Source organism: Copadichromis virginalis, linkage group LG7, assembly GCF_057382275.1.
Source record: "Copadichromis virginalis isolate Kocher_CV1m ecotype Utaka linkage group LG7, C_Virginalis_male_GT1.1, whole genome shotgun sequence".
Taxonomy (NCBI): Eukaryota; Metazoa; Chordata; class Actinopteri; order Cichliformes; family Cichlidae; genus Copadichromis; species Copadichromis virginalis.
The window spans coordinates 17,790,283-17,811,303 of NC_140624.1; the positions used below are offsets into that span (position 1 = coordinate 17,790,283).

A 21,021-nucleotide genomic window follows, 5' to 3' on the forward strand; every position below is an offset into this window, starting at 1 on the left:
AAATCTGTGGATTGAGCCGAAGCTTCAAGTTGCCCAGTGGCAGCTAAGAAATGTAAAGGATTCAGAGATTCTTTAAAAAGCAGTCGGACAAAATCCCTCCTGAGATGTGTGCAAACCTGGTGACCAACTGCAAGAAGCATCTTGCTTGTTAACAAGATCTTTTCCACCATGTACTAAGTCGTGTATTGCTTAGGGATCAAAAACTTATTTCACTTTGTGAAAATGAGTCTATATTTTTCATGTAATGCATTTTTTCTGGATTTTTTTAGCTGATATTCTGTGTCTCTGTCCATTAAAATAAAGTGTCCAGTCAATTAATTTCTTTGGAAGTGAGCAAACTTACAAATTCTACAAGCGATCAAATTACTATTAGTCACTTTTCCAACTGTATATTGACTAAGAATTTAAAAGTCAAGAAACATGACATGGTCTCTAAAAGATCTCACCTTTGTTTCCACTTTGGCTTAAAAATGACAATCATCAGCATAAATCAGCGCTCTCTGAATAGACACATTACAAACGCTAACTTAACACTAATCCATGCACCAGCTTCTCAAATGGGTGCTTAGTGAACCCCTGCTTTAGAAAGTTCACTTTACACACAGATGTTTGTTTGCAGTGCCATGTTGTAGAACAGATGTACCCAGGAAACATCCTCAGTGTAGCTGAAGCTGTGAGGGTTTAAGCCACTGTCCTGCTGAGCACAGTCAGAAGTGCTGTGGTGAAGCAGGCCTCAGCTGAGCTCAATGCATCCCTCCTCCTTCTCCCTGGAAGCTTTAGAGCAGCTCGCAACCACTTAAGCACGTCTCAGAGAATTAAACTTTATTAGTTAACTGTTAGACAAATGCGTGATCAAAAAGTTCTTACAGCTGGGTCTGCATGGAGATGTACTGTGGCTGCATGTACTCATTACCTCCTTCTCTCTGTTATTCATTCTGCTTCTCTTACACACACACACACACACACACACACACACACACACACACACACACACACACACATACTCGCACACAACGGCTGGCCCATTCACCTGAGTCAGGCTTCCTGATAGTCCCAGATTGATTTCTGTGAAGACAGACACTCATTCCACAGCCCTCGTACAAAAATGCAATGCCATTCCTGTCGATGTCATCCAAAATGTTTCTCAAGGGCCTTTTCACTGAGGCCCAGTCAGCTGTGTATGCACAGTATCGTATGATTTCTCTATATCAAATCTCAAGTGTCCTCTGGTGTTGAATTTATAGCTCCAAATCAGTGACAAGTCTGTGCACAGCAGCCCACGTCTAACAGCATCATACAGGTACTTCATTGTTAACAATGTGCAAAATAGCTGTGACAGCATTATTGGATCTCCCATGCTTGAGGCAAAGCCCTTGGGCCCAAAGTCCAAGCCCACCACCGTCTCTTACCACCACCACCCCCAGTCGCTGAGGCCCTCTCGCTGGCCCACTTCCTCTTTGCATTACCTCCATCAGACCAAGCTGCTGACACACTTGTTTAATAATTAAGGGCATATCCATAATTTCCTCGTCCTCGTAGAAGTCCACAAATGGTCTCTGTGAAACTTAGTGCAGTTAAATGTATCTCTTTACTTCACTTCAGGCCACTGACAGCCCCACATTTCTGTGGCGATACAGAAGATCCAGTGAAGTTGGTGGCTCATATAGGGGAAAGTTCCCAAAGAAAAACTCCGAAATCAGCCGCTAATCTCATGACTTTACTCAGTTTCCATTATTCACTCATCATGTTAACATATAGTTTGGCACCCCAAGCTGAACCTAAAGACACCACCTCTCATGTTTAAAATTATTTATTACAGTAGATAACTGCATTTAATTTGACATCAAGACAGACGTAATAGACATGGAAACTTGGGAGTGATGAGTAAATATCCCCTTGGAATCTACAGGTGGATGCATGAAAGAGGCATGTTATGTGTATATGTCTAAAAATGAATAAATTAGTTATTATTAGTCTTTAACAGTCTTTCTTTCGTCCCCTCTCCCTCCCCTCACCCCCAACAGGTTGCAGAAAACACTCCATTTTTAAAAAAACAAAAAAACAAAAGTGAATATTTGTTGCTTTTAGCACCTCAGAATTTGAGTATTAGCACTAAACACGAAGTAGAGCTGAGGCTTCATTAGTTTTCCAGGTCAAATAAGGTCTTCAAATGTCCCTCAGGGGAACTTGTCTGTAAGCAACGTGTTGATAGAGTTCACTCTGACCCATAAAAGTAAATGTTGTGGTGTTGTTAAATGAAAATTCAGGGGATCATCAAAGTCATTTCTTACCTGGGAACAACAAAACCACTCAGTCCAATACCTGTAGTAGCTTTTCAGTTTGGACCAAAGCGGTGGACCAGCGCGCAGCTCAAAACACATCAGTTTAAATACTTTTTGTTATGGACATTTTCTTTAAATCCTCTCAAGATTTGGTAGAATCCGTTATCAGTGCTCACAGTGTGAATATGTCCTTGTGGTATTGGGTGATGTGGATCTCATTTCACATGCTTCTCCTGCCCAGTGTGCAGCATCAGCGTACTTGTCTGAGGGAGAAAATTCAAAACTTAACATCAACAAAACTGCCGCTGTGACCTTCCTGCTTCAATTACACCGCTGAACTCAAGAAGGCTGGCAAATACAAAACCACAAAAGGATATCACCATGTGAAGCACTGCTGAGATATACACAACCCGACAACCCTTTGGGCATGCTGAGTCGGGTCTGAGCCACCAGAAAAGGTCACTGCAATGCTGGAGATGATGTTTGGTAGATCATACAGACAGAAGTGCTGGATTATTTGTTGGCTCGATACACTCGGTTCAACTTTCTCATGGTGGTGACAAGAGAGCCAAAAGTCAGGACATCTATTTCACCTCTCCCTTATGAAAAAAACGCTCTGAGTTCAGCTAAATTCTCAGTCTTAAGTCTCGAGTCAACTCTCATTTCTTTATATTTTGCCAGAAAAATGGGAAATAGGTGGAGTGGTTTATTGAAACATGCATAAATATACATGGAAATACAGTATATAAGGCAAAAACAGAGTCTGTATGATTCTAACAAGCTTAAGTCAATCATTTGAATGACCACCTTTATTTTTCAACACAGCCTGAACTCTCTCTTATAATTTCTTTAAGTAGTCTTCAGGAATAGTTTTCCAGGCTTTTTGAAGGATATTCAAAGCTTTTCTTTGGATGCTTGCTGCCTTTTATTCTGTTGTCTGTCACTAGGATCTCAGACTGCTTCAATAATGTTCAGGTTTGGGCCCTAGGGAGGCCAATTCATAACCGATAACATTTCATTGTTTGTTTTTCTATCCAGATATGCTTTTACTGGGAGTGTGTTTGTGATCACAGTCATGCAGAAAAATGAAGCTGCTGCCAATCTGACGCTTTCCAGACAGTATCGCATGATGGATCTTAATCTGATCTTACTTTTCTACATCTATAATTCCATAAATTATAGATACATCATCTTTGGGAAGATCTCCAACACCACTGACTGAAATGCAAGCCTACATATGAATGAATGATTTGACCCACAAATTTTAAAATTGGATCCATAAGACCTGTGGCCATTGATTGTTATTCCAATTATTGTGTAATTTGGCATACCTTAGTTGTTGTTGTTGTTTGGGGTTTTTTTTGTTTGTTTTGTTACAAACAGTACATGGATCAGCTGAAGGGCCAGATGCTTCTCTCTGGCCCTGTGTCAGAGCTTTCTGGGAGATTATTTCTATTTTTTAAGGAGATGACTTTCAGGTACTGCTCATCATTTCTTCAGATTTAACCATGCAGAGAAATACCAAAATATCAGCTAGTAGCTCTTTGAGAGTCCACTTGCGGATGCAAACATACTGTTTTACTGTTACATTTTCTATATTCAAGAAATAAGAAATAACATGTTTTTGTGACAGGCTGCCAGTACCAAAGTGCCCAAAGATTAAATTCAAAATAGGTTCTTTGCTAAATTGTCTGCTTTGTGTAGACAGACTGGTCCAGCCTTTGAAAACTTTACTTGCTAATTAACTTTTGGAAACTCTGGGAAGCACAAGTAAGCTGTCTCTATGAGAGCGAAGTTTTAGAATGATATTGTACTGATACTGAGGTAACAAGGAACCAGTGAAGAGTATGGAAGAAATAAACCCCAGCACATAACTTCTTGTTTTTAAACTTTGTTTGTAATACAGATTAAAGCAGAAATGTAATTACTGTACTTGAAAGTGCTGGGTGGGAGTTTTTTTTGCATTAGGCCAGAGAATGTGTCTCCATTTTAAAAAGTAAGTTGCTGACTGATATTTACCAAACACATGAGAATGTTAACTGACCAGAATCTTCATCAAAATGGCAAATTATTCCTTTAACTCAACTACCTCCATCTACCCTTGCAATTTAACACATCTTATTGTGACAAATACAGTTAGGTTCAATTCAGTTTCAATTCAATTTTATTTATACAGCGCCAAATCACAACAACAGTCGCCTCAAGGCACTTTATATTGTAAGGCAAACCCTACAATAATACATACAGAGAAAATGCCAACAATCATATGACCCCCATTAAGCAAACACTTTGGCGACAGTGGGAAGGAAAAACTCCCTTTTAACAGGAAGAAACCTCCAGCAGAACCAGGCTCAGGGAGGGGCGGGGCCATCTGCTGCGACCGGTTGGGATGAGAGGAGGAAGACAGGTCAACAGACATGCTGTGCAAGAGAGACAGAGATTAATAACAAGTATGATTCAGTGCAGAGAGGTCTATTAACACATAGTGAGTGAGAAAGGTGACCGAAGAAGATATACTCAGTGCATCATGGGATGGTAAGTAATCCCCCAGCAGCCTACACCTATTGCAGCATAACTAAGGGAGGATTCAGGGTCACCTGATCCAGCCCACATCCAGCAAAGTGCTCTAATAGGGTGATATGGTACTATAAGGTAATTAAGATAAGAAGGGGCCTAATTACTCATGACCTTTTCAATTCTGGATTTAACAGGGAGCCAATGAAGGGAAGCCAATATAAGAGAAATATGCTCTCTCTTTCTAGTCCCCGTCAGTACTCTTGCTGCAGCATTATGGACTGAAGGCTTTTCAGGGAATTTTTTGGACATCCTGATAATAATGAATTGCAGTAGTCCAGCCTGGAAGCAAAAAAATGCATGAACTAGTTTTTCAGTGTCACTCTGAGACAGGATATTTCAAAATGATAATGCACAAATGGAAGAAAACAGTCTTACATATTTGTTTAATATGTGCATTGAAGGACATATCCTGGTCTAAAATGACTCCAAGGTTCCTCACAGCGTTACTGGAGGCCAAGGTAATGCCATCCAGAGTAAGAATCTGGTTAGATACCATATTTCTAAGATTTTCAGGACCGAGTACAATAACCTCAGTTTTATCTGAATTCAGAAGCAGAACATCAGAGGTCATCCAGGTTATGCCTTTCGAACATTCTTGCAGTTTAACTAATTGGTGTGTGTTATCTGGCTTCATAGATAGATAAAGTTGGGTGTCATCTGTATAGCAGTGAAAATGTATGCTATGCTTTCTGATGATACTGCCCAAGGGAAGCATATATAATGTAAACAGAATTGGTCCTAGCACTGAACCCTGTGGAACTCCATAATTAACCTTAGTGTGTAAAGAGGACTCTCTATTTACATGAACAAATTGAAGTCTATTAGATAGATATCATTCAAACCACTGCAGTGCAGTACCTGTAATACCTACAGCTTGCACCAACTGCTCTAATAACATGTTATGGTCAACAGTATCAAACGCTGCACTGAGGTCTAGCAGGACAAGCACAGAGATGATTCCACTGTCAGAGGCCATAAGAAGATAATTTGTAACCTTCACTAAAGCTGTTTCTGAGCTGTGATGAGCTCTGAAACCTGGGTGAAACTTAAATAAGCCAAAAAAAAAAAAAAAGCCATTCCTCTACAGATGATCAGATGATCTATTAGCTGTTTGACAACTACTCTTTCAGGAATTTCTGAGATGAATAGAAGGTTGGAGATTGGCCTAACCCTTTCACGCATAGTGGAAGCAATTTCTGAACTAACTCAGAAAGTTTAATTGGAGAAAAAGACTGTAAATGAATATCAATGGTACTGAAAGTAGATAATGTTACATCTGTGACATGATTATGAGTAATTTTTCTCTAATAATTAAAAAAAAATTTGTGAAGAAATTCATGAAGTCATTACTAGTTATCACTGAAGGACTGGTTGGCTCAATGGTGCCCTGACTTTTTGTCAGCCTCGCTATAGTGCTGAAGAGAAACCTAAGGTTGTTCTTATTTTCTTCAATCAATGATGAATATTCTAGCTTTTTTATAAACTATTTTTCCAGGATAAAAGATGTTCTTCTAAATTTTTGATTTTCCTCTCCAGTTTACAACTTACCTCCTTTAAGGTGCCCATTTGAGAGTTATTCCAGGGAGTCAAGTACTTCTGATTTGAGGCTCTCTTTTTCACAGCAGCTACAGTATCCAAAGTCATACATAGTGAGGAGGTAAAATTATTAACAAGATAATAAAGCTCTGTTGGAGTGGCGTTCAGGTAGCTGCTCTGCTCTGTGTTGGTACAAGGCCTTGAATATGATAACAGTGGGTGAATTATACTCTTAAACTTAGTTACAGGACTTTCAGAAAGACATCTACTGTGATGAAATCTACTCCCTACTGCAAGCGGAGGTAGATTTTAGTGCATGTTTTTAGACGATGGCAAATTTTGGGGATAATTTTTCCCTCTGTACACCATCGCAGTGAATTTTAAAGCAAACAAGCTGCAACAGAAGTGCATACTTGAAGCATGAACTGTTTTAGGAATTAAAGCCACTTTTATCCACAGTCCCCCGTTTTCAGAGGCTCAGAAGTACTTGGACATTTGCAAGGTGTGGCCTTAGTTTGAACTCACAGGAGAGGACAAGATGCATTGTTGGATCTAAGCTGCTGTGCATGTTGCACTGCACACAGATCCCATATGGCGGAGCCATTACATACTGTGATGATAGAGGATCATGTCAGCTTTCCTGGCCAGGGCACATTAACTGGACTGCTGGAGGATTTACAGTAAAGGCTCGTGTGGGTCAGTCTAGAGTTGTACACACTGCAAAAAGTATTTCTTTCATTAAACTGTTCAGCTAAATAAAATATCTCTTAAATTTGTGCACCAGGTGTCTTAAATTGTCAGACTTGTCATGTTTCCTTACATTGCTATTTGTGGTTGGGAAAATATAAATAGGCAACTGCTAATACGTTCACTGAGTTATGAAAAAGTAACAGATTTTAATTCAGTCTAAAATATTCACTGTAATGTTTTCTTATGATTCCATTTTTAAAAAAATATTTCATGTTTATTATTGATTAATTTTCCTGATTTTATTATTAATCCGTTAAATATGTTCATTATGCTTTTGGAACACTGATAAGTTTTTTTCTGTATACTTTAGTCAGACCCAAAGGCAAATTATTTGGTTTTAAGACCAGTTTTGTTATTTGAAGCTTTGTTTATCCAAGCATTAAAGGATTTTATGTGTATTATGATAAATATACAGAAAATGTTCTGTCAAATAAGGTAACATGGAGTGTTACCTGGCCCAGTCATGCTGACTGTGGTGGACCATTCTGGTTTTCTTTAAATGTTTTATCAAAAGTCATTTCCTTGTTTTTTCATTAAAATGACTTATTTGTCACAAAGGCCGTGGTCTAGTTTTCTGCTCACCAACTCATTTATTAGCCAGTTTCAGATTTCTGCTCCACTTTTATCAGTCTAATATGAGAGTAAACAGATTGTGAAAATGGTCATTTTTTGCAGTGCATGCAGCTCCACTGCTGAGAGGGCCTGTCAGAGGCTGACAAATGGAGAGAGTGCTTTCTGCTGAGAGCAGTCCCTGCAGGTTTCCCAAGTGGGCACCAGCCCAGGGCCAGGAAATTACACATGTACATCACTGACCATCATAACGCTGTCATATCAAAGACTGCATAGCCTAAAACTAAGTTTAGACTGTCCTGTCTGACACAAATGCACGGTTTGAAGACCAGTAACTTGGTTTCTGATATGCTGAAGACTTTGGTTGATTCAGGTAACATGAAGAAGACTAGCTGTACAGATGTACAGCAAGGTCAGTATGCTGCTACCCCTAACCTCTGATGTCACTTCCTGTCAAATAAATGGAATTGACTGCTGGGCATTTTCCTGCTCCTGTATCTAAGAGAGACACCACGGAAAACAATAAAAAAATAGCCTTTTACTTTCCACACATCATTTCTGTACAGGCTTTTTCTGTGTTAGTATTTCATACTTTTGTATTTTGTGTATATCTTTAAGTTTAAAGTTCTAATTTAGTAAGGGTCAATAATTTGTCAATGTCATACTTCACAGTGACTGCAGCTACTGTGCCCTCTGCACACATCCTCATATACTGTAGCTGCAGTCCTCAAGGAAAGCGAGGCTTCAGCAGTTTAACAGACTGAACCCCTGCAGAGGACAGCTCTGTGGAAGAGTGAAAAATCAGGGCTTTTTCTGCTTCATCCAGAGATAACACCTGAGCAGAGTTTCATGTGTGTTTTTTTTTTTTTTTTACTTCAGTGCAAAATGAGTTGGTTTTGTAGAAAAACAGACAAAAGAAGCCTGGAATTTAAAGTCTCATAAGCATAAACGTTCTTTTATGATCCAATATGATCTGCTTTGACCCAGGTGTTTTGCGATGTGCTGCAAAAATCGATACCTCTCTACGAATTACCTCTAACCTTTACACCTTAGTCATCCACCATCCTCTTTAGCCTTATGATGAACGTAATTATGCAGCTTCATCAAAGCAAGCAAATCAATAAACTAATCCGCAAGTCCATCGTGCCTTCTTCAGTGCCGATCTTTTTCCACTTGAGCAGAAACGGCGCCAAACGCCAGAGTTATTTTCCATAGCTGGAGAAAACAGATTTCTAAAGACGTCAGTCATGCATCATCGCTATGATCCCTCCATTATGTTTCATCAGTCTGCACGAGTGTTTGTTGGCCCGGGAACACTCACAGCGGAGCCCCCCCAACCCACCCCCTCCATCTGTGTTGCTGCTGACTCATTGTCACAACCCCTGAATCTGCTGCCTGCCTGCATTATTTACACTCACCTTCCTCTGTTGGTGCCTCCTCAGCACCTGCAGCCTAAAACTAGAGGCGGGGCAGCTCCAAGCATCCCGGGGTGTTCATTTTAGCCACATGTCCACTTAGCACCAGCCGACTCATCGATTAATCGAATGAAAGAAACAAAGACGTCATTGGCCATTTGAACAACTGAATAATTCTTTCCTTCGATTGATCGGCGAATACACCGAGTGTGTTTTGTTTATTGAAACTTTATCTGGAGATCATAGACAAATACGCCAAGAAAAAACAGTTTCAAGTGCTGCTTGTTCTGATTCTTCAGTGTGATTTGCTTCTGCTTTAGTTTTCATTATTATGATGCTTATTTCTGGATATTAAGGATTTAATATTTTCACATCATTATTTTTATTTATTATTAAAGCATTCTCATACCTACTATTGCATTTGAATCTGGACAGTCTTCATAAACAACTTGAAAATGATATTGTGATATTGATATGATATTGTTGAACTTGAAATGTTATTGTACATGCTACAGAAGGATAGTGAGCTTGAAAGACTTTAAACTATGACAGTTATAAGTAATTTTAACACCTTAAACTGCCAAATAAAAACGTTTACTTCTGGTTCTAATTGGGACCTTCAGATCATGTATGTGTAATTAATCTCCCATAGAAACAATATTCAGAGTTAAACAGCATATTGGAGGCATCAGATTCAGTTAACTGACTGCAGAAATAGTGGAGACACTGTAAAGAGTAATAACTGTGCTCCTCCCCGTGTCTGTCAGAAGTCCTGCAGGACAAAAAAAAAAAAAAGAAGAGACCTCGCTGCAGCAGGTATCTACTGCTGCATTGGCTGGGGAGAGTGCAGAGCTGCAAACTAAAGGACAGTGATACGCACACATGCTCTGCTCCTGGCAGCAATGCTGCAATGAAAAGATGTTGCATTCAAAGAAATCTGACCAAGGATCATGCCCATCAGTACTCTGCCTATATCCAATCACTGAAAACGCTTAGTGGTGAAAATGCGGTGTATTTGAAAAACTGTAGTCTGTGTCGTTCTGTGTCACCTTGTGTGCTCAGCTGAAGTTTGACTGCAGAGCTTCCTAGCTGACAAAAAGTGATCTGCCCCCCAGTGGAAGGATTTGGAATAATAGAGGAGCAACTTAAAAGTGAGCTTCCTGGGATTTGTATTTTCTGCAGAAAGGCAGTGATGAGAAGACAACAGCAGACAAACACCAGCTCAGAGTTTTTAGTTTTATTTAAGGTTCATTTTTCCAGACCTGCAGAGGACAGTTCACTTCCTTTAAGCGCCTCAAATTTGTCGTTTTGTTTATTTTTTCCTTGCAACATCATGTTAAAACCCATTGTATGACTCTGTGTTGGTTTCTCCTGGATGACTTTGTTCATTTTGTGAATACTGTTAAATAGAGAACAGCAGGGGGGGAGGATGGGGATCAGAGAGACAGAGCAAGATTGAGAGAGAAGAGAGCGGTAGAGAGAGCGAACACAGATCAGAATTAAGACTTCAAAAAGAAAAAAAGGTGGTGGTCAGAGAGGTTGATTTCAAATCCTAAAGGCTCCTTAAATCACTACTACAGTACTTGGTATTGTCTTGCGGCACCTTCCTTTGTGACACATGATCAGATACAGTTGTCAAAGTCATGTACAATATTGCATATTTTTCAGCAGTCCTGATGCTCTCCTTCCTATCGCTCAAGCTTCTCTCTCACTCTCTCTCATCTGTCCATTTTAAGGCCTCGTTTAAGCCCTCGTGGGTCAAACAAAGGGACCTGTTAACCCCTTTATTACCCTCGTTAGTATTCGACATATCCTCATCCATCTAGTCATTGTCCTTACTAAGTGGTGGCTGTCCATGTTAGGGCTAGCTATTGTAGGTACCACACAGTGGCACTGTGAGTCTAACCCTAGTGCTCAGGATGTGTGCCACGATCTCCCAAAGCCCTGGCTCCCTGCGGTTAGGCGATGCTCTATCCTCTGATACAGAGGTTCAGCAAAATTTTCCCTCCAGCAGGACGGGGCCAATGGGAGTTCCCCTCGACTAAAGAGAATGTGAGCCAAGTGGCCTCTCAAAGCAGGCCATTTGTGTCCTTACCTAACAGGGAGCCCATGCATAGCCTGTGCCCTCAACTCCCCCGTCTCATCTGCATTTTGACCTTTACTAACCAATTCTTAGCTTCTTTTTTTGTTTTTGAGGTTTCGTTTTATTTATTCATTTTTGAACCCACTCAACAAAAAGCTAAGACCAACCCCTCTTCTCTCCAGCCCCCTTCAGACATGCGCTTCTTTTTGTTAATCTTACACATCAGCTAAACGTCTAGATGGTCACTTTTTCTGTATTTCAATCACCGTCTTGTACGGCTGGACCTGACGGCATTTACAAATCAATTTGAAGTTTGATTGCAAACAGGCATGTTGGTGGATAGGCACGCACACGATGATGATTCACTAGGAGGCGGCTCTAAACAGCAATTACATGTACACAATGATAATTTATCTAATCGACTCCTTTTCTCATTCACAATGTGATTACTACAATCTTCTTTGATGTGATTTGCCTATTTCCAAAGACAGATCTGTCTCGATGCCTGTGTGTAAGAAGCAGGGTACGGTAGGAGAAGCAAAGCAGCAAGTCTTTTCTTTTTTTTGTCTCCCTTCCCTTATTTATCTGAATAAACATAAATATAAAGGTGACTCAAGACAGAATGACAACTCCCTTTGAACGAGGTGATGTCACGAATCCCATGTCTGAAAAGGGCTTCCCTCTATCATCTCTCCTTATTCTCGACACAACTGTAAGAATTAACCGTTTCACAGACTCCTGTTAAACTGGGGAGGATGAGGGTCTTTGGGGCAAAGCTTCAAAGAGCAGATTCACAGCTTGGTTCATTCCTCGAAAACTAATCAAGACTTCAACTTTCAAAAACACAAATGCTGTTCATGCTTAATTATTAGTTACTTTTAAAATAAAAAGACCTCACATCAGCTAATTTGTTTATTTGCCAGTTTGTGGAGTTAACTCTCATGTCACCACTGGGTGCTCGATCCTATATTGATTCTTGTGCTCTCCGTTAACAGTAAGCTACATAATGAATCCCATGTTACACCCAGAACTAGGTCTAAGGAGTGGTGAATGCAGCAGACAAAAAGGTACTGATAACTTGTGTGCCACAAACAAAACAAAATAAAATGCCTTCAGAGTGGACAAAAAGGAAGGATGAAGAGAAAAAAGATGAAAGCATGTTTGTTACTTTGTTAATTTTTCATACTCTGCAGATTGGTGTGTATTGCATTGGGAGGGGGAGGGGGGAGGGTACAAGATGAGTGGGTATAAAGTGGTAGTGGGGCAATGGATGGGTGTCTGCTGTAGTCTATGTTCAGTGGCGGTCCACAGCAGCACTCTGTAGCAGCTCTGTGGAGGGCTGTCCTGGGGGTCTGAAGGCGGTCTGGAAGCCTGGGGGAGGGGAGTGGAACTGACTGGCGGGATTGGCTGTGGGAGGGGGAAGGTAGGGAGCCCAGCCGGCGGCGGCTCTGTGGTGAAGAGGGATGTGGGCATCGAGGAGGCTGCTGTGGAGGGGCTGGGGAGTGGGCATCGCTGAGCTGGCAGGGCCGTCCATCTCTGTGAGCGCCTGCAGGGATTTAAGCCAGTGTGGTGGGTTATCGTCCTGGAGGCAGTCTAAACTGTTGCCGGCTGAGGCTGGGATGCCTGCGGGGAGTTATGGAGAGGGAGGACAAGAGATGAGTGATGGCAAAAAAAACACCACAACACAAATCTGACATAAAGACAATGATTTTTGTGATCAGCTGCTTTGTTGAAACATTTAGAGTAGTGCTGTCATTGGTGACTTTACTCATCATTTCTATTCGATATAACAATATATTGCTTATATGACACATCAAAATGGAAAAGTTATGCAACTTCATTTGAAAGGCTTTTCTTAATCATGTAGTTAAGACACTAAATCAGTTTAAAAAACACTTTAAAATGTTTTTTGTCTTTTCTGTTATCAGTCATAATAGCTGGCACACATTTACGCTTTATGCTAAAAAAATGAAACTCTTCATACTTTCTTCATTTTGTCATCCAAAGCTGTAAAAATTTCAGAACTCCAGGGTTAGTCTTGTGTGAGCTTGTCGCTCGCGCTCCTCCCTCTGCTCAAAAATGTCATAAATGACCACATTGTGCCACTTCTATGATAGTTAAAAAAGGAGGAAGCATTTTGATGCCTGTAAAATATTTATGGTGCTCTTTCCTTGCTATTATTCTGCTAAATACGCTGATGGAATTTCCCAGGATATGTTTGACATTCAAATCAGACGTCATACCAAACTACTCATCCTCACTACCAGACCAGATGGAAAATGACTGCTTACAATTATGACTTGGCGAAAGATAATAACTTGATTTCCATTACCACAAAAGACAAAACAAAAAAAGAATCTAATAACTCATCCATGATTTGTATATACCCAGTTTTAAACTTGCTTAACCCTTTAGAGCCGATCGGAGCGGGAACGCTCTGTTATGTGTAACTATTTTTAAATCCCAGTAGCACTGCAACCACGTAAGCTAGCGCAAAAATTTTTTTTGCATATGAAACCGGAGGAGTTGTACTTACATCTGATGGCATCAGCTTGTCCTAGATCACGGTTTCCTTCCACATATAGCTTTGCAAAAACTGCATAAAAAGCGCTTGCAGGAACAAAAACATAATATTCCAGAAACACGCTTTACCGATCCGATCAGCTGTCCATAACACTTCCTATGTTGGAATAGACGTCAGCGCGAACTTTTGCATTTCCGCCATTACCTGGCCGAAACCGGAAGTGACGTCATTTTCGCGGAAATGTAGTCTTTTTTGCGATCAGGGCCTCAGGGCCTATACTGCTCTTTTTAAAAGTTATCTTTGACTTTATGACTTTCTGTGTCGTTTCTGGGATGCTTAGGACTCATATTGCACTGCTGGAAATAGTTTATTTTGATGCATATGCTGCTTTTTTGCAAATTTGCAGTATAATATTTATTTTCGTTTTTCCTGCAGTGTATAAAAATTGGTGTATTTCAAAAATAAAACTATGAAGACACTCAAAATAAATTTCCTGTGGTGGAAAACTATTTTGTGCAACTTTTTTGTATTTACAGTTTTGAGGGATAAGCCTCTTAAATTTCTCTAACTACAAATATATGTTAAAAAATCAAAAACGATTTTCAATTTTTTTGTAGTTTATTGCACTTTTTTGCAATTTATGTAATTACTATGCACTTAATGAATACATATTATTAAAATCTGGGCTATAATGGTTGTATTGATGTATAGCAACTTGAAATGCTCCCAAAAATGGCTCCACAGCATGTAAAAATATAATATAAGCTCTGGCGGACTTGGTTCTATGGTAGGTCTTAAAGGGTTAAACGTGTCAGCCTTTATCATGTTAAATATTAAATATCAAGTAATTTCACTAATAGTGCTGATGTTTTTACAGACCAATCTTTTAGGACTAAACAATAATTTCAAACAAACAAAAGCCCAAACCAGTTATTTTGGATTTTTGCTTCATAAAAGATGTGAAATGTTGCTGTGAACTAATTGCCAACCTGTAATAATAGCGGGGTCCATCCAACTGCCTGTGCCGTCCCAGCTCAGGCTGTGCGACATGCCTGCAGGTCCAGCTGGCCCACCAATGTGGTTAACACTGTTGGAGGATGAGGAGGAGGAAGAGGACGAGGAATTTGGGAGGCCCCCAAAGTTGATATTAATGTTGGGCAGAAGAGCCCTGAGACCATCCTGCCACTCTTTCACATTTAAGCCGTCTATAGAGCTGCTGTTTTCTACAAGAGAGAAGTAAACAGACATGTCAGCTCCTCAGGTGTTTTTGTGTTTAAGTACAAAACTGCATCTGCCAGCAAAAAAAAAATCAATACATGCTAATCAAAACAAGTATCATAATGCCATGCCGCGGCACACATGTGCTGTGAAATTAAATAGCTTGTTGATTGTCTGTTTTACATGCACTACTGCAATGTGACACAGAAAGGTGCCAAAGTGACCCACGGGTCTGGTACCTGAGATGGGGATCCCTCCCAGCCCTGTGTTGTGCTGAGGCGGCAGATTCAGGTCCAGAAAATTACTGTGTGAGGCAGCACTGGCTGAGTGGTTCAAGTGTGTGAGGTTATTCCGTGTGGGCACGCCCAACCAGGGGTGTCTGGCAGCTGGCTGCTGCTGACTGGCCTGGCTGTTGTGAGTGCTGGGGAAACTGAAGGAGCTGTAGATGGTTCTGTGGTGCTGTGGGACACGTGGGAGGCCACTGGGGAAGTGATGGGAAGCGCTGGGGTTAGGGTTGGAGGGTGGCAGGCTGGGTCCATGGTTGCTCCCCTGGATGAGGGGCCCTGGGGATGAAGGGCTCTGATCCTGTACTGACAACTCCTTCTCTATCAGGTCGGCCAAAGCCTTGCGAGTCACATCGAAAGGATCAAAGCCCAGGTCGTCATCCTGCTGTTTGCTGGATGAGCCAAAGCCAAAGGCCGCCTGCCAGTCTGTGGAGGACGACACTGGTATTGTGTCTGAAGGGAGAGAAAACACAGAGGTTATAGGAGACACAAAACTTCGACTACCTGATAAACTTAGATGATAAAGATTACACCTGCAATAGTTTTGAAATTTCCTTACATGCAAATTAAACAAACTTCCCCTTTTTATTATAGTCTTATACGTTTGAGCTTGAATAGGTATTAGATACATTAAAATTTAAGTGCAACTTGTGCCTAAGCATTTTCTGCTTATCATTTACATTACCGGCATTAGTTATATTGGCTCAATGTTTAGAAAACGGAACATTTTTCAACAGAAAATTTAGAATACAGCAGATAGAAGTAATCTAAATGTTTGACAGCTAGATTAAACATGGTGTTATTCTACCTGATGTGAAGAGGCTCTGTGGTTCAGGGGTCATAGGCCAGTCGGAACTGCCGCGAGGGGAGCTGGGGAAGGGTGGCAGACCAGCAGGGAGGGGGTTTGGATGTCTGAAGTTACTGTTGTCTGAAAAGAGTGACTGGGACTCAGCTGCAGCACCCTCAAAGGGCGAACGGGCTGTGATGTCTGACATGCTGATGGGCACTACCAGGCTGGGCTTAGTTAAACCCGGGGGAGGGGAGGGCGAGTCACTTGTGGGTATCTTTATTAAAAAAGAAAAAAAAACCAAGAAAGAAGAAAATGTTTGTGAAGTTGTCCTTATTACTGCTGATTCATACTCAGATTTATATTCAAACAAAAGAACCACAGAGGTTGGTTAATGCTATATTACCTGTTGTAAAGTCTCGCCATTTACCATGCCGATAGACTCTGGAGGTTTGTCACTGGGACTGCAGGTAGAAAATTTATATATAGACAGAAAAAAAAAAAAAAGGTCATTGCAAAATAAATACACAATTGCTTTATTCAATAACATGCAAGTCCTTTTCCGGAGGAAAAATCCATGTACCTGTTACTGTCACAGTTAGAGGAAAAGGGGGACAAGGCAGTACGCTGGCCTGGACCTAGCTCTGTTTCTAGCCCATCTGAAGTAATAGCTTCTTGGTCTAGATAGTCTAGCAGTGGAGGGGACTTGCGGTCTTCTGAAAGCCCATTGGACAGTTTGTTATGCCCTGACAGCGTCGGCCACCCATCTTTACCATTGCTACTGTTGGTTCTGTTACAAAGCAGGACAGAAATTAGCCTCCGCTGCACTGTGAGTAAATAATAAAAATACAACAAATCTAAATATTAATAAAAACCAACCTCTGTGTGGAGTTGGATTTACTCTTTGACTTTTCTGTTCCACAAGCTGGAGGTTGTAGAAAGCTAGGGTTAATTTTATAGAGGTCTTGGAGGAGTTTTTGCTCATACTCTTGATGTTTTCCTGCCTGAAGAAACAACATAACATGGGTCAAAAAGGTGCTTTAAACCACAACTGACTCTCATTGTGGGAAGAGGAAAAAAAAAAAGTGTACCTGCATCTCCTCTTTAGTAAAGCTAGCTGCTTCATCCCCCAACTCATGTAGGTACATACAATCAGGTTTGGGACACTGCATACTTTTGAGGAAGTAACTGCAGTATTTTGTTGTGCCTAAAGAAGCCTGCAAAAGAAAGAAATAGAAGAAGAAGAAAATTTTACATAGAAATTCATACTAATTCTTTTCAAAGAATTCTTTATCTTCTCTGTGTAATCTACATTGTTTACAATGACGTTTGTGTTAAATAGCTAGAAGCAGAAAAGAAAATGAAGAATAAAATGACTAATTTTTGTGCACTTTAAAAGACTACTAAAATCACTAAAAATTAACAAAGATTTTTGGGTCAACTTCTCACCTTGAGTGTTCTGCCATCAACAACCACATTGTTCACACACTGTATTGCTCTTAGAGCATCTTCAGAGCGGATGTAAGTAACATAAGCGCTGGCACTAGGCCCCTAAAAAACAAAACAGGTAAATAAACATGCCATTGATGCGGTTGCATACTTTTATGAGCTCACTGTAGCTATGAAAGAGGATTTTCATTATTAAATTGCCGTTTTAACCTAATCCACCCTCCTCACCTGTGAACCTGCGTAAGATGTGCTATTGTTGATGACCACTTTATGGATTTTCCCAAACCTCCCAAAATACTCCGGCCGTTTTAGGACCTGTGGGTAAAACACAGCAACACTTGTGACAAAGTGCTGGAGATACTGAGCTCTTTCAAACTGAATATTCAACAGAATCACGAATCACGAGGAAGCTGCAGGTAAAAACATTTAAATATACATAAAGATCATTCTCCAACAAAGTACATTTAAACTTCACTGCATCTGTCAAGCCCAAATCTACAGTGACACAGCCACTTCCTTAGCTGCATCAAACTGAATACCATAAGTTTCAACGCTCCTGTCACAGGTAGCTGAAGTGTAATGTCAGCATTACACTCACCTCTGGGTCAGCGAGTCGCTGCGAGAGCCCCACCACAAACACCAGATTTCTCTGGACCACTCTGACACTGGCCAGATGCTTGCGGTTTTCTGTCACCTTTTGCTTCTTCTCATTCTGTTTCTGCTTCTTTTCATTCTTTATCCTTTGGATCTCCTCCTGTGACAGAGGCTTGTACACAGCAGGGTCCTCTGGATAAGGCTACACAAAAACACAAAGAACTGCGTTACAAACAGAAATATCTCCCATTCAAAGGAAAAAAAATTACTAATTTAAGGCATGGTTACACACAAGCTACACCTGTGTAATTCTAATTACATGATGTCTCCTCCAACAAGACTGCTGAGCCAGACAAATCATCCTCCTGTTTAATGAGCTTAATGGCATCTACATCCATTTCACCTTTCTGCATGCAGGGCAGAGGCCGTTCTCATCTGTACGGATGCGGTGCCAACAGAAGCGGCAGATCTGGTAGCCACAGGTGCAGGGGAAGAAGTTGACGTCATCAATCTCCAGCGGCTCCATGCACAGTGGGCACTCCATGGGGTCGTCCTTCATTTCAGGGCTGTGGGACATCCTATGGCGCAGCAAGGCTGAGTACTGAAGCGGATCACAGAGCACAGGGCTACCAAAACATAAATGAAGAGTATAAGAGCTCCACTCAGAACTGACTAAATATAGCAAGCAATATATTTACAATTTATTTAGAATGACTGAACTTGTTGTCAGTGCAGATGCTTAACAGCAGAAAGGTATAGCAGTTTCAATTGAACTTCCAACGTGACAATATATCAGTGAACACGCCAAAATACTTTTAATTGCATTTTTAAATGCAATTTTTTGAATGCCAAAACAGTTACTTAAGATCACCCAGCATTTTAAAACAACGTTTTTTAATCAAATGACAGCACAAAGTAGAGAAGCACCACTATAATAGCTAAACATCAGTATCAGCCTAGTTGATTACCTGGAGATTTTTAAAACAATCTGGTCAAGATTTTTTGCTTCTTTTGTAAAAAAAAAGAAAGAAAAAAAGACAAAAAAGGGGGGGAGGTATAAATGAAAACAACAACACACCCACCCCTATCGGCATCAGCTATAGGCCAAACTGTTATTTCAAACATTGTATCAGCTCAGGATTTCAGTGCTTCCCGAGTAATACAGCTGAAAATCATTGTGCTACACACAGAGCTGTAATATTTAAGTGATACATCAAAGATTAAGAAAAAGGTGTCAACAATTGACACATTTGTGTCTCAATACTATTTCAAACGGTCCTAAATTAATATATCCGACCGTTTTCGTTAGTCCTCAATAACAGTTAAATATATCTGAGTGTGCTACATCGCGCAAAGAGAAACACTCATCGGTAACACCTCTACAGATGACCACGAAAAGGCTTGAATAATAACGGGTCATTCTGGCCTCCACAGATGGAAGATTTGTTGCATTCTGTTGAGGTCTTTTCATTGGGCGGCACTGGTTTTTCTAGCTAGGTCTAAAATAAGCCAAATGGGTGTACGTACCAACCCAATCCTTAAAAAAACAGAACTAATGGTCGCAAAGTGATAATGCGGATGTTGTGGTATCTTTCTTGGGCTGACACGTCATGGTCGACGTTAAAGACAAATACAATAAAATAGGTTTATTTAGGAATGAATCGCCTGTTGTTGGCATTTAAACACCAGCCTGTTTTCTACGTGACAACACCGCTGCCAGCAGACGAGCCCATCGAGAGCTCGATAAAAACCTAAAAGACTATAGACATCCAATGCCGGGCAGCATTTTCGCAAATAACCCTACACGTACACGGCTATCGCCGTTTAGCATTTTCACTCGCAGACATCCCCACTAAAGTCGTGAACAAATCGTGTTGGCCAAGCTGGTAACTTTAGCTGCTTAGTCTCCTGGATCGTACGTTATGACAGATGTTATTTGACTAACCACGGGCTAAGCTAACATTAGCCGCGAACTGGCAAAAGACGCCGGTCTGATTGAGACCAAGTATTCCGTGACAACTGCGATGTTAATCACAAATATAATGCATGTGGACATGAGACGTTCCCCAATATTGACGTTCGTAGTTTAAAAAAAACGTATGACATAACGTTATGGTGCCCCCCTATATAAAAAGTGACAGCTTGCTTAAGCTAACCCGTAGTTAGCCGGCTACATTATCAGAGTGTACGAGGGTTTGGAGTTGAGCTGACGACGAGGCCTTACATAAGCTAACACTGAACAGGGAACAAGTTGTTGGCACTATAAACAACTGTCATTGCTCAAACGACATTAAGATTAGCTGGGCAGAAATTCATGAAGAGTGAGAAAACTTTACAGTCAGTCAGTAAAATCGCAACAGACATAATTGCCCTTCATTTATTGAGGCAGAATGGAAGCTGGCTAGCTCAGCTAGCAGCTTGGTTAGCGTTACTTACCCTGTCCGTATTTAGCTTAGGATTCCTCTCCAAGGGAGTCACACTAAATTGGGCGGGGACTGCGAGCCAATGTATCTGAAATGTCAAAATATCTATAGAGGGTTACGTAAGATACCAGTAGTTGTGTTGTTCTGTTGTAATTAAAAGGCTATAAAGATATTTTGCCCCTTTCTTTTCTTGGTATTGTGGAGACAATTTACGCTCAAACCACCATCTTAGCTAGCATTATAGTTGGGAGGAGGGAGTGGGGCAAGTATTCAGTGCCACTGAGTCTGCGCAGATGGGCTGATGCTTTCAGGGAGATGTAGTTTTTACATTTTCCCATCGTTCCATTACGTTCAAGAGGAATGTAGTTCCCACTGCAACGCACTTACGAAGAAATTTTGTTCGCCATTATTTTCTAAATTCAAAATGCATATATTTTAAATCAGCCGTCATTACTATGTTAGTTATATTCAACTTTTTGCATATCATTCCTTTGCACTACATTTAGATTTTGTGTTATTTTTCGCCATT

General features: G+C 40.7%; 1 protein-coding gene across 2 annotated transcripts; it reads right to left on the bottom strand.

Moving 5' to 3' along the window:
* Window positions 1-10,352: 10,352 nt before the first annotated feature.
* On the bottom strand, window positions 10,353-20,759 carry cnot4a (CCR4-NOT transcription complex, subunit 4a). Of its 2 annotated transcripts, none has more exons than XM_085462278.1 (13): window positions 20,506-20,759; window positions 18,473-18,695; window positions 18,074-18,271; window positions 17,704-17,790; window positions 17,476-17,577; window positions 17,118-17,243; window positions 16,906-17,030; window positions 16,610-16,816; window positions 16,433-16,490; window positions 16,048-16,303; window positions 15,195-15,692; window positions 14,727-14,960; window positions 10,353-12,836 (listed from the first exon to the last, which is right to left on the bottom strand). In XM_085462278.1, exons 2-13 carry the CDS (start codon window positions 18,644-18,646, stop codon window positions 12,508-12,510), a joined length of 2,394 nt encoding a protein of 797 aa, XP_085318404.1. In that variant the 5' UTR covers window positions 18,647-18,695; window positions 20,506-20,759; the 3' UTR covers window positions 10,353-12,507. The 2 variants fall into 2 exon arrangements, with proteins under 2 accessions (XP_085318404.1, XP_085318405.1); XM_085462279.1 differs by lacking the exon at window positions 20,506-20,759 and adding an exon at window positions 19,038-20,461.
* Between the last annotated feature and the right edge of the window lie 262 nt (window positions 20,760-21,021).